The following is a 13,760-nucleotide window of genomic DNA, read 5'->3' on the forward strand; positions in this document are numbered from 1 at the left end:
GGCTAGTGGCACAACGACTGCCCGGGAAAGGTGCAGATGAGCACCTACTAGCCCTCTTCGTACCGCCCAAAATGCTTTTTTCTTCAGGCGCATCATCCACTGAAGAACGCCGCTGTACAGTTCATTAGCGGACGACAGGCCATCGGCTCCAGTCCCGGCTATGTGAAAGAACTGGGGACCTCTCACTCTTCCCTCCACTTGCCCCAACGAAATCCAATTCGAGCTACTGCCGACGTCATCCGACCCGTGGCATCACGGGCGCATTCCCTAGGGAGGAGGCGCGCATCTTCAGAAAAGGCTCCGGCCGCCGAACAAACCCCCAAAGCCTTCAAGTGTCCCCCAACAAATGTCCAGAAATCACCCGTTCGTAATCGGCAAACATACAAATTATTACCGCTTACATCCAACTAGTCTCACACACATACCACTTTGTTGTTCCTCCCGATCCTCCTTTTGCTAGGAATTTCCTTTTCCCCCTGTCGTATTCTTCATCTCATTGTCTCTTTTCTTCTTCCAAGATTCATCCTGTTTTAGACTTTCCTGCTGCAATATCATGTGCCTAGACCTCCTAAACTACGAAGCCCGCAGACATGGCTGAGCATCAACAACAACAACAGCAGCAGCAGCAGCAGCAGCACCATAGAGTTACCTTCGCCGCGAACTCGCCGAGCAGCAGCAACAACTACAACACCGATAGCTACGGCTTCCCGCCTGAGTCTTTCACCGGCGATGGCCTGCCCGACTTCAACACCAAATTCCTCGATGATGCTGATCTCGAGGCCTTCATCCAGGCCCTGCACGCCCCGGATCCTCTGCAATCGCCTGCTGATGACACAACCTCCCTACGGTCTCCCGGCTTGAGGAGCAACAGCTCGATCGACTTCACGAAACGTGGATCTGTTTATGAAGATGAGAAGGAGGATCCGCAGGCTGTTGCGGCTGCGGCTGCGGCCGCCGCGGGAGATGTGACTGCTCCCGGGCCAGCAGCAAACGGGAACGTCTACGCCAGCCAACCCAACATGTTCATCACGGCGCAGAACGATTGGGCGCCTGTTAATCAGAGAATATCGAAACGGGGGTCACGGAAGAGGAGGAACAGAGCCAAGGGCGCCGCTGAGGCGTTGCTCGGCACGCGGACTAAAGACGAGACTCGGGAGGGCATATTCTACGCCCTTCTTAAATGGCCGATGCTATTCTTTGTGGGAGCATGGCTTGGAGGTCTCGCGATGACGTACCTTTATACAAGACTGTATATATGGGTGTATGAACATTTCGTCACCTGGCGGGGCACGAGGGAGCGACTTAGACGCAGCATGAGGCAGACGAATAACTACCGCGATTGGGTCGTCGCAGCCAAGGAACTAGACAGCTATCTCGACCGGCAGCGATGGAAGGAGGAGAATGACTTTGCGTACTACGACTCTAAGACCGTAAAGAGGGTATGGGAGCAGATGCGCAAGTGCAGGCAGCGAGCTGAGGCGCTAGAGAACGGAGAGGCAGACGACGAGAGCCAGGCGAAAGAGGGTAAGCCTGCTGTCGAGGAGCTTCATACGTTGCTCTCAGCTTGCGTGAAGAGCAACTTTGTTGGGGTTGAAAACCCTAGGCTGTATAGTCAGACGTATTATGGCACAAAGAATCTGGTGCAGAACTTTGTCGATGAGGGTACGCATTCCTGTCTGGCTGGTTTCACGGAGAACTCAATACTAACTGTTGTCTAGTTGAGAGGAGCATCAAGTTCATCCTCAACACCAAGCAGCTCACCATCGAGGAGAAGCGGGGCATCTTCAAGGGCATGCATGCCAATTACGGTCGGACTGCTCTGTGTCTTTCTGGCGGCGCGGCGTTTGCATACTATCATTTTGGCGTCATCAAAGGTCTTCTTGAGGCGGACTTGCTTCCGGATGTCATCACTGGTACTAGCGGCGGCGCCCTCGTTGCTGCCCTAGTCGCAACGCGTACCAACGACGAGCTGAAGAAGCTGCTGGTCCCAGCGCTCGCTGATAAGATCACTGCTTGCCGCGAGAGTTTTACGACCTGGATACCTCGCTGGTGGAGGACAGGCGCCCGGTTTGATTCTGTCGACTGGGCGCGACAGTGCAGCTGGTGGACTCGGGGTTCAATGACCTTCCGCGAAGCATACGAGCGTACCGGCCGCATATTGAACGTCTCGTGCGTGCCGGCTGACCCTCACTCGCCTACCATCCTTTGCAACTACCTCACCAGCCCCGACTGCGTCATTTGGTCTGCTGTCCTCGCCTCCGCCGCTGTTCCTGGAATCCTCAACCCTGTAGTTCTGATGATGAAGCAGCGTGACGGGACGTTGGTACCGTATTCTTTCGGACACAAGTGGAAGGACGGCAGTCTAAGGACGGACATCCCTATCAAGGCTCTCAACCTGCACTTCAACGTCAACTTTACGATTGTGAGCCAGGTGAACCCGCATATCAACCTCTTTTTCTTCTCCTCGCGCGGGTCAGTCGGACATCCCGTCACACACCGCAAAGGAAAGGGTTGGAGAGGAGGGTACGTTATGTCCGCAGTCGAGCACTATCTCAAGCTTGACATGACAAAGTGGTTGAAATTCATCCGACACGCGGAGCTTCTGCCGAGACCGCTGGGCCAGGACTGGAGTCAGCTCTTCCTGCAGCAGTTCAGCGGGACGATCACCATCTGGCCCAAGACCGTGCCATCCGACTTCTACCATATCCTATCTGACCCGGACCCTCCAAGACTGGCAAGGATGATTCACGAGGGTCAGCAGCGCGCGTTCCCCATCCTCAAGTTTGTGAGCAACAGGTTGAAGGTGGAGCGTGTTATTGAGCAAGGTCGACGGGAGACGAGACCGTGGATCAGGAGGGGTAGCATCGAGACCATCCTCAGCGAAGACGACCTCAGGAGCCTGCTCATCACGGGCAGCACGGACGTCGAAGAGGACACAACGGACGCGGAGGGGGAGACGATGCTGGAGAACGAGGAGGCTATCATTGACGACGAGGAAGAACAGTTCGAGAGGGGGATCAAAAGAGATTAGATGTAGGATTATAACACCGTCCTCCACCCCACCCTGAGATTAGAGGGAGGGGATATACATGTGAGAGTGTGGGATTCGTGTAGCATAGCTTGGCGTTTTATACCTGGAGTTGTCCTCTATGCTAGTTGCTGGTTTTCCGAGACCCGTGATTCTGTAAGCTTTGTAATGATTCTTGACGCATTCTCCCAGTCTCGTGAAAGGCTGCGGCGTCTCTGTTCATTGTCCTAGCGGTTGAGATGTTGACTAGACTACGTCGTTTGGCTTGTCGAATTACTTCTCCCATGTGCTGTGAAGTGATGGGATCCTGGTTAGGAGGAGTTTTGGCAGTTCATTTGCAACTAGCCTACCCAGTCCTTTTTTTTTTTTCTTTTTCACATATCTAAAGGCTCTTTCGGCGGGGGTGAACTGAGGAGGTACCACGGGAATGTAACAACGCCGAATCCCTTAATCATTGATCACTACTTTTTGTGTGGAGTTTAGTGTTGTGTGCCGATTATCCATTTGTTTTAGTTGGGTCCAGCTGACACTTGTTCACAGCCGTGTGAGCAAGTGTGTTTTGCTTAGCAGTATAGCACCCCGTGACAGAATCTTCTGGAAATAGGGGGTCATTTGAAGCCAGCTAGCTATACTATTTTGCTTGCTTTTGCTTGCTTCTCTTATGGATTGCAAGAGCCATAGATACAGCTACAGCCTGGGTATGGTATAGCGCAGTCACATGTGCATTTATAGGCCGGACCAGACGTTGGCCACCGAGGCAGTGTACGCGACTCGTGTGGTTCTTGTTGCAGGAAATCTGTCCTTCAGATTGGTTTTATGCTGATAACATTTGAGCAAGTCCATAACAAATCGTAAAGAATCGCTCGATTTTCAAAGCAAGCGTTTTGCGAAGCCATGCTGGTTGTCGGAATATAGACAACTGGCCAGGCCAATGGCAACGGAAGAAGTTACTCCGCAACTGAGAGTTGGCCGCTATTAAGGTTAGATATAGTGAAAACAACAGGGTTTCGCAGCACCACTAGGTCCCCTTTCGTAAGATACGTGGCTTGGTTTCAACGACGAGACGCTGCGCTGTGTTCGTCGGAGCCGAAGACTTGAAAAGACTGAACAACTCCATATCCGAAAAGCCCATACCGTGAGACTACAACGGCAATCAAGACACATCTCAGAATAGGATCTAAGTTTGCATGCAATAAAAGCCATGGCATAGCCTAGCTGCGAAGTTACCGGTTGGCCGTTTATTATTAGGCGCAAGGCGGACGAATGACGGCGAGTCGGGTACCTGGAGGAAATAAGACAGTGGGCCAGTTTAGGAGCTAGCCAACAAAGCTCCAGGCGGGCCAGGTTCAAGTAAAGTCCGAGTTGGGGAAGGACAGATAATCCATTTGCCGCGTCGGAGGCGAAAGCAGCCAGGTAGGAGCCCAGTGGTGGGGCGCGCAAGACGCACTGACTGGACAATGAGCCGTAAACCCCCCTGTCCGGAAACCATCACGCAGCATTTCGAGGCCACGATTGTCAAAAGGAAGTGACCTAGCAAGACTAAGCAAGAGACTGTGTGCGGACGGACACTTTTGCTTTCCAGAAAGTCCCCTACGAGGCACAAACCCCCAGAAAAGGCCATATACACGCTTTTGCTGTTGTGTTCTTTCCCAGGGCTTCTATATTCTTCTCTTTCTTTTTTCCTAGTCTGTCCCTGTTACGACCTATTTCCTCGTGCTGGCTACGCCGCTCGTTCCTACATCTTTTTACCCTCCCGTCATACAACACCATCTTTGACGTGGCATCTTCCGCGCGACTCAACCGCCCGGCTTCAGTCCCAAACCCGCCCTCACCAAAGCCTTCCAGAGCTCTCGAGCTCGCCACGTCGCCAAGATGAGCTCCGACTACTCGTACGACAACGACGCACAATTCTACCCCTTCTTCATCCTCGCCATCACCAGTATCGTCACCCTGCCCCTCGGCTACACACTCGTCTTCCCCTCCAAGGACATCGAAGCGAAAGCCCCGCGCATTCAGAGCGACTTCAAGCCCGAACATGCAGACCTGATCGGAGCTCAGCGCAAGGCGCACGACAAGAAGCAGCGCCGTATTGTGCGCGCCATCTTCGTCATCCTCGGCCTGGCCCTCATGGCCGGTATGGTCTACCTCATCATCCACGTCCAGACCGTTATCCCCAAGATCTGGAACCCTTATGATATCCTTGGTCTCCCTGACGTACGTTTGCTTTCGGTACCACTCAAATCCTGTCGTCACTGACACTGACAATTGCTCTAGTCTGCCGACGAGAAGACCATTAAGAAGGTCTACAAGAACCTTTCAAGAAGACTGCACCCCGACAAGGTCAGGCCCGACCCGGCCAAGAACGAGACCGTTGAATCTCTAAACGCCGCCTACGTCGAGATCTCCAAGGCCTACCAGGCGCTTACCGACGAGGAGGTCCGCAACAACTATATTCAGTACGGTCACCCCGACGGAAAGCAGAGCTTCAGCATCGGCATTGCGCTCCCCCAGTTCATGGTCTCTGATGGCAACGGCAAGTACGTCGTTCTCGCTTACACCCTGCTTCTCGGCGTCCTCCTGCCTTACCTCGTCGGATCCTGGTGGTACGGCACTCAGCGCATGTCCAAGGATGGCGTCCTCATGGAGAGCGCCAACAACCTGTTCCGCGCCTACGAGGAGGAAGTAGACGAGGGTGGTGTTATTACTGCCCTCAGCAGCGGCAAGGAGTTCGAGGCTGTCCTCAAGGGCGACAAGGCCGAATCTGGCCTTTCCAAGCTCGAGTCCAAGCTCTTCGCCAACGCCGACAAGGCCGGTCTCACCCAGAAGGACAAGCAGGCTCTTCAGGATCTCGACAGTGGTGTGCGCCGCAAGGCCCTGGCACTTTTGTGGTCGTACCTCGGCCGCGTCGAGCTCGAGGACCCTGCTCTTGACAGTGCCAAGTACGAGGTCGCCCCCATCGCCCACGCCCTGACCCGGTCATTCTCTGCTATTGCCCAGGCCTACGGCAACACTGGTCCTATTCTCGCCGCCTACTCTACCGGTCAGCACCTGATCCAGGCCCTGCCTCCCAAGTCCTCGCCCCTTCTTCAGCTTCCTCACTTCACCCAGGACGTCGTCCGCGCTGTCGAGGGCGGTGATGAGAAGATCCACGTCTCTCTCCAGCAGTTTATGGACCTGCCAGACAACCTGCGTAGAAACCTGACGGTGAAGAACGGCCTCCTTACCGAGGAGCAGTACAAGACTGCCCTTAGCGTTTCCAAGCAGCTCCCTCAACTCCGTGTCGCCAAGGCGTTCTTCAAGGTCACCGGCGAGCGATTCATTATTCCCTCTTCCCTCGTCACACTCGTTGTCAAGGGCCGCATCATCCCCCCTGGCAGCGAAAACGTCCCCGAAATCAACGAATTGGATCTGGAAGACATTGACCCCGCGGAGGACGACCTCGACGCCTTCCTCGGCCGCAAGAAGACCACCAAGGGCCCTGACGGCAAGCCCGTCCCCGCTGACGACAAGCCAATTCTGCCTCCTCTCGCCCACGCTCCTTACTTTGCCCGCGACCACGCCCCCAAGTGGTATGTCTTCTTGACCGACTCCAAGCAGGGCAAGATGGCCGTTCCCCCCTTCACCTTCACCCAGTTCGACCAGCCCATCTTCGGCGAAGACGGCAAGCCCACTTTCAATATGCAGACCCTCAAGGCCCAGTTCGCCGCACCTCCCCAAGCCGGTCACTACACTTTCGTCATGCATGTTGTGTGCGACAGCTATGTTGGTTTCGATACCAAGATGGAGGTAACATTGGTGGTTGAGGAGGCCAACAAGGCGGCGGCCATGGTTGCCGAGGATGAGATCAGCGAGCCTGATGAGGGTAAGTCACATCAACTCCCTTTCATTGATTGCGGCACAGCAGCTAACAGTACACCAGACTCAATCGCCGGTCAAATGCAAGCCCTCAAGGGCGGAAGCGTTCCTGGCACCACCAAGCCCCGCAGGAAACCTGTCGAAGAGGACTCGGACGAGGAGAGTGGCACCGATGACGACGTGGAGGATGACGACACAAGCGCGACGAACACTGACACTGAAGACGAGTCATAAAGGGCTAGTCCTCTTTTCCAAAACTTGAAGTTTCAACGATGGACGAAGCCCAGTGGGAGGGGTGTGTGTGTATGAGAGTACAATGTTAGAAGAAAAGAACCAGAAAAAGCAAGAAACCAGGAGTGGTAAGACTCGCAAACAATATACCCCAAAGTCACAACAACAACACCGTGGGGCTTTCATGCTCGGCATTCGAGAGAACCAAAAAAGGATAAATGAGGCGATGTTTAAGAAGGGGAGATGGTTTAGCGATAGTTACAAGAGGGGAAACGAACGGAAGGAAGGCGAGGGAAGGGAAAAAACGGACCCATTCATGCGTCGTCGATGCTTAGCTTGCTTGCTTGACACGCCCGCGTCCTGTGCATAAAAACAAGGTGCCTTGTCACCGGAACACCCCCTCCGAATCAAGCGTACATAGATTACCGGCGTTTGTTTAGGAAGTTGTATGGGATTTCAACTTTTTTTTTTTTCGGTTATTCTTTTTTCTTCTTTCTTCTGATCCATGGGAGTAGTAATTCAGTAGCAAGAATCCATCTCGGCCACTTTCAAAATCATCAAAACCTCATCATTCCATGTGTATGATGAATATTTGAGAACTGTAAATTTAAATGATGTGATTTCATCCACGACGCCAACCCAGCAGATTGGTGGTGGTGGTGATGGTGTTTAAAACGCTGCTGCATCTCTTGTTTTACATGATCAATCAGCCAGCCACGAATAAGTGTTGTGTGTTGTAAAAAAGTGTAAACGCCGATCGCCGCCTCCTTGGAAACCCTGCGAATGCAACAACAAACGAAATATGTACAACAGAAGTTTCCCACCCATCTTGACAGTGCTTTTTCTCCAAGCATCCGGGTATTTGTTATGAAAGAGGGAAAAATATCGAACCCGCCGCCTGCTTGCCAGCTTGCAAACTCCGTCCGTTCATCCATCCATTCATCCCATACATCCATCCGTGCTGTTGCCGCCTCGTCATCTTCCTAAAGTGCATTGCTTCATTTACTCACTAAGCGCCTGGAGCGCCTGCGTAAGGGGTACAACGCGCAGACTCCTTCCACGCTTCAAGGGACTACCCGCATTCCTCTGGGGCATGATGGTCGGGCTGGCCTCGTCACGCCACTTGCGGAACACGCTCTTAAGGTCCTTGGGGATGCCCTCCAATACAACCGTCGAAATGGGGATGAAGGGGCGGTCCTCCATGCCGCTGGCCAGAATAGCATACTCCTGCGCGAAGTCGAGGGCGATGCGGAAAGAGCTGTATTGACTCTGTGCAGTTCTGCCGACGATGATGTACATCTCGAAGAAGGCGTCCAGGACGTAGATTCCGGAGGGATCAAGATCGGCTTGAGTGAATGGAGCAATTTCGACGATCTGAGTTGGTAAAGCGTTAGTCCCAAATCCAACCTGTGTTTTAGGGTGTCGGTTTTCTTACCTGCTGCTTTGAAGCCGCATTAGACCGGAACAGTCTTTGGCAGTACTTGTCGTAGTTGGGCTTCAAGCGCCAGTGGTCCGCCGAATGAGGCTTTGAGCCGCCGTGGAAGATATCCCAGAAGCTGTCCGGCTCGCTGCCGTCTTCAACTTCCAGGAGCTCGCCCGTCAAAGTCAAGTCCATACCAATGAGACGGGCGCAGCTGAGCTCATCCACATCACTACCTTTACCCTTCCACAGGTAACACTTTCCTGACGTCGTGATCAAAAAGGGGAATCCGGAGCAGAGGCTCGACGAGGAGAAGTCGACTTCATCAAAGACGAAAGTATGTTGGCCAAGGATGCGACGACCGCAGAGCATACTTGGTGCTAAAGAGTCATACTTTGTGCTGGAGCCCCGGCGAGTGATTACCATACCTCCAAGCGCCAAGATGAACTCTGGTGTCTCTCTGCCCTGGCGCATCTTGACAACTCTTCCGCCAAGAGATCTGGCTTCACGGTTCACGAAAAGAGCGGCATCTTCCACCGTTGCTTCTGGCACCTCATCACCAGCCCAGAAGTACACTTCCGTTGCTTTCTTTCCAGCCTCATTGGTAAAGGTGTAAGAGCAGATGTACATCTCGCGTTCGAATAGGATACGCTCGTTGTGTGCCGGGACAGGAATCTTCTTTCCGTCACCGGTCATTTGGAAGAGTCGCGCTCCCTGGCCATGAATGTTGCGAGCACGGGGTTTGTTCATCAAAACCTCGGCGGTGTCGAGCTGATACTCCCTCTGCGGACGCGGTGTGCCGAAGAAGTCGTCCAGCACGGTGGACACGTCTGACAACTGCTTAGTCGGTGATCGCACTGGCGATGCCACTGGCGTTGGGGATGATGGCTTAGGCGGGAGCGGCAGGGGCCTGGCAGCAGCCTTGGGGGTGCTAGTCCTTTCAACGGGTGGTGCTGGGCTGTCAAACCGCGACTTTGTCTCGGAAGGCGGCGACTGCATTGGTGACTTAACAGGGGGAGGCGATTTCATGGGAGGAGGCGACTTGACCGAAGGCGGTGAGTGTACGACGGACCCTCCGAACATGGCGGTAGCATTCTTGACAGATACGACAGGGTCGCTGTCTACTTTGTCGTTAAACATCTTCTGGGGCGAGCTGGGTCTTGAGATTCTAAGAGGGGCCACATGAGGACTGTACTCGTTCGGCGGTGGAGACCGAATCGGAGACCTGGGAGTTGGATCAGGCAAAGGCCGGCCGAACGTCTTAGCAGGGCCCACAGGTTCCTCGCGAGTCTCTGAAAACGACTGTTTTGCGGGGCTAGGCGTGGGTTCCGGCAGAGGCCGTCCGAATTTCTTGACGGGAGAAACCTCCTCAGACTTTTGTGCTACTGGGCTTGGGGGCTTCTCAAAGACCGGCTTGGGCTTAATGCTCGGCGTTGAAGCAGGACTCTCGTTCTTGGGGGGTTCAGCATTCTTCGGGCTCTCAACTCTCTTGGGGCTCTCGGCTCTCTTGGGGCTCTCGGCTCTCTTGAAGCTCTCAACCCTCTTAGGACTCTCGGCCCTTTTGGGACTTTCAGCTTTGGGGCTTGATGGGCTGTTGTCATCCAAAAATCTCGACATTCTCTTCATATCCAGCTTTTTGGGCGAGGTGGGCTGAGAAGTAGGCTCGGTCGGCTTCTCCTCTTGAAGTTTGATAGGAGAAGCTTGAAGTTTCATGGTGGGTGAGCGAGCTCTACGGGTGGGCACAGGCTCTGCATCCTTAGGGCTGAAGGTTGGCTTCTCAGCAGACTTTTCAGCTGGTTTCTCGGGGGACTTCTCAGCAGGCTTCTCAGGCTCCTCAGCAGGCTTGCTGAAGGGTTTGAGGGGAGCGGGCCTGCTTTTGAGGGCTGCCTGAGCTGCCACTTGGGCATGAATCGACGGCGGCGCCTCCTTCTCGGGGCTCTTTGGAGATTGCTCAGCCATAACGGGTGCCTCTTCCTTGACTGGTGATGCCACCGCAGGGCTTGGTTTTGATTCAGTAGCCGGCGCTGGGCTGCCTGTGGACTGGCCTTTCGAAGACGGTGCTTTTCTCTTCGGACCGCGAGCACGGCCCTTAGTCATATGCGTCAATTGCGGACCGGGAGCTGTTGGCTCAGTAGCCGAAGCGCCAGAGCCCTCTGGCTTTTGGTCGTCTTTGCCTCCGTTTGATGCCATCGGCGGCGGGCCGCGGGCCAATAGGCCCGCAAGCGCGGGATTGAAGCGGTTCGCCAGTCCTCCGGCTGCAGCGCGCCCTTGCAAGCGGGCCGGTGCACTGGTCTCCTTCTGGAGTGTTGGAGAAGTGACGGATTCAGTAGGGGACTTCACCGTGGCAGCAGCCTCACTTAGTTCATCCTTTTGCTGATTCTTCGACAGTGATGTTGGCCGCCCGCTGACAGATTTGCGGTGCTCGATCGTAGAGTCCGAGTCCACAGTGGTTGGTCTGGAAGAAAGGGATTTGCTGAATTCAGCTCTCTTCAGGAGAGCCTCGGGTACCGGCTTATCAGCCGCGTTGGATTTACTGCGGGCAATGCCCCTGCCTTGTTCTTGAGCAGCCTTGAAATCTTCCTTTTTCTTCAAGATTGCATCCTTGAACTCGTCTTTACGCTCGCTCGGCTTCGGTCCGCCAGTGATATTCAAACCGGCTTTACCGCGCGTGATATTGTTCTTGAGTTCGTCTGGCGCAACGTAATTCTGGGTCTTTGTCCGGCGCAAGTTACCAAAGACATTTTGCAGCTCGTTGGGCTGCTCTTTAGAGCCTCCAGCATCGCCAGAGGGGTTTCGGGATTTGAGACTGGCACGGAAGTCCTTCTTCGGAGGTGTCTCAGGCTTAACTTTAGCTACAGCAGGACTGTCGCTGGCCGAAAATCGCTTCGGTATATCTCCGGTACTTTCCTCTCCCTCCGGCTTGTCGTCACTTGTTGGGCTCTTGATCTGGCTATTGCGGAAGTTGGCTCCGCTGATGCTACCACTAGACCGATGAGATGATTCGGTAGGCGACGAGAAGATGCCCTTTAGACCGCTCACAGAAGGCTTCGAATTATGGCCGCCCATTGGCGACGATCGCATGAGGCCACCGATATTGACTTCGTGCTTTTGCGACGATACAGAACCGGTCCGGCCCAGATCGGCGCTTGGGTTGGCGGCCTTGTGTGCCTTCGCCTTGTTGAGCTCGACCATCCAGGCGGGTTGGTTTGCCGTGGGTGGTGGCTTCGGCTTCGACGTTTCTGGCTTGTTCAACGCAGTCTCCAGCCAACTGGCCTTGGTGGGGCTCCATCTCCTAGTATCCAAAGTCTTTGACGGGCTGGATGGCGGTGTTACTTTCTCCTCCTTTTCCTCATTCTCCTCGGCGGCTGGCTTCGGCTCTGGTTTAGGGTCCACGGCAAGCGCTTTAGGGGTGGTTTCCACCTCGCTTTCTTCCTCCTGAGCCCCATGACGAGAAGCAGGGCGAGAGGCATGGCGAGATGCAGGGCGAGAAAGGGAACGAGACATGCTAGTGGGTGTGGCTGCACCATCACGGATGACCATGCTCTGTGGTCGTGAACGAGACTCACCAGCCCGGGTGGAGGCGGCAGAGTCGGCGCGTACAAGGCCGGTGGGGGAGGTCACACTCCATCTTTTTACGCTGTCTGATCTCTTCATCATGGCACTTTGGACGAAGCCGCCCATGCCCTTTGTAGGCGAGACAGGTCTCGTGGGCGACATGCGACCCGATCCTGACGACAAGACCGACGACCGTCTGGCCGGGTTGTCGGGTTCGGAGGAAATCTCAGCCGGGGGGTCGAGTCTCTGTGCGCTGGTCAACGACAAAGGGGAGCCCAGTCTGTTTTCTTTTGTCGGGCTCGACTGCTCCGGGGGGAGATCAGTGGAAGAGCTGCGGCTCATGCCGGGAAGCTGATGGGCGCGCATCGACGACATGTCAGTGGTATCGGTATCCTCCACTTGGCTCTTGCGATTGGCGGCTGACCCAACGCTGGCTCGGTCGGCCGTCTGGCGAAACCAAGATGGGTCTTTGGATCCCAATGCCTGAGCAATCTGATCCTTGGAGAAGGTCTGCTCGGTGGCAGATGAAGGGTCAGAGACGGGGTTTGGTGAGGTCCTGGCAGCATTCTCGGCGGCAACCACTGACAAAGGACGGCTCTTGGACCGATCCGAATGCTGGGAGTTGGGGCGCCTCTGCCAGGAGAGCGGGCGGGCGCCTTGTACGCTGCCGGTAGGAGAGGTTACACTCGTTCGCTTGATATCGGCATCGAAGGGGGATTCGTTCTCCTTGGTCGGAGAGGTCGACGATAGGCTTTCCATGGTATCAGAGACCGCGGCACCACGAGAACGAGGGCTTCCGGTGAGATCAAGACCAGGAGAAGACAGCTTCAGGTCATCGGAAAGCTGAGTCGTGTTGCGTTGAGACGAGGGTGGTGGGGTATTGGCTGGGGATGACTTCTGAGGGGAAATAGACCGGGCGCGTTCTGTCAATGTTGTCTGTCAGAGGAGGGGATGATGCAATACTGGCAGGCACAACGAGCGCAAGAGGAAAAAACAGAAACAGGGCAACTGCAGTTGCACGGGGTATGTGTTGATAATTTTTCTGCAGGGCGCAAGGTGGGCAACAATGGACGAAGGACGTGGGTGCTTGGTACGTGTGCCCATTTGGGGTGCCGTGGGTTTGTGTCAAGGCGTTGAGGCGTCGCCGCGTCCTGACCAGTGCGGCGGCGGTCCCGATAGTAGCTCAGCTTTCTCTGGCCGATAATCACCTAAACCTGAATAATGGCACGGCACCCGAGCACTCTCGCACGAGGATGGGTAGGGCGGCGAGGTAGGATTCGTTGCCTTCCTTGGCCAAGTTGGGAAAAGAAAGCTTATAAAAAAGGCAAGACACGAGGTAAGGAGGAGGGGGAGTTGGGGCAGAGACGGAAGCAAACGTACCGGCACGACGAGCCTGGCGCTCCCGCTTCTCTTGCTGGATCTTCTCGTCAAGTTCGCGTTGACGGGCGTCGTCCTCCTCTGTGCGGCGGGCATTCATCTCCTTGACATCCTGCAAAAACTTGGAGACGTCGTCCATGGCTTGTTCCGACATATCGAGGAGAGAGACAGAGTCATGACACGGCAGCGGTGGGGGAAGAATGGAAACAGGTGGTTCTGTATGCGCAGGTAGCCCCCCGGTAGGAAAGGTATGGCGTGGCAAGGCGAGCAAGCGTGGGTTGAGGTCCTTTCGTC

At 54.9% G+C, this 13,760-nt stretch overlaps 3 protein-coding genes across 3 annotated transcripts; 2 read left to right on the forward strand and 1 right to left on the reverse strand.

The window, feature by feature from the left end:
- Positions 1-590: 590 nt before the first annotated feature.
- Positions 591-3,031, forward strand: CTRU02_213016 (patatin-like phospholipase domain-containing protein; the record flags this gene model as incomplete). Its single annotated transcript, XM_070205960.1, has 2 exons — positions 591-1,662; positions 1,719-3,031. 2 exons carry the CDS (start codon positions 591-593, stop codon positions 3,029-3,031), a joined length of 2,385 nt encoding a protein of 794 aa, XP_070060353.1.
- A 1,869-nt stretch (positions 3,032-4,900) lies between these two features.
- CTRU02_213017 (translocation protein sec63-like protein) lies at positions 4,901-7,117 on the forward strand (the record flags this gene model as incomplete). The annotated part of the gene is made up of 3 exons (XM_036721578.1): positions 4,901-5,242; positions 5,303-6,890; positions 6,948-7,117. The coding sequence occupies 3 exons, from the start codon at positions 4,901-4,903 to the stop codon at positions 7,115-7,117; spliced, it is 2,100 nt and encodes a 699-aa protein (XP_036586747.1).
- A 999-nt stretch (positions 7,118-8,116) lies between these two features.
- CTRU02_213018 (gelsolin repeat protein) lies at positions 8,117-13,620 on the reverse strand (the record flags this gene model as incomplete). The annotated part of the gene is made up of 3 exons (XM_036721579.1): positions 8,117-8,488; positions 8,550-13,012; positions 13,470-13,620. The coding sequence occupies 3 exons, from the start codon at positions 13,618-13,620 to the stop codon at positions 8,117-8,119; spliced, it is 4,986 nt and encodes a 1,661-aa protein (XP_036586748.1).
- Between the last annotated feature and the right edge of the window lie 140 nt (positions 13,621-13,760).

The sequence above is a fragment of the Colletotrichum truncatum genome (genome assembly GCF_014235925.2).
Source record: "Colletotrichum truncatum strain CMES1059 chromosome Unknown Contig_0009, whole genome shotgun sequence".
Classification (NCBI taxonomy): domain Eukaryota; kingdom Fungi; phylum Ascomycota; class Sordariomycetes; order Glomerellales; family Glomerellaceae; genus Colletotrichum; species Colletotrichum truncatum.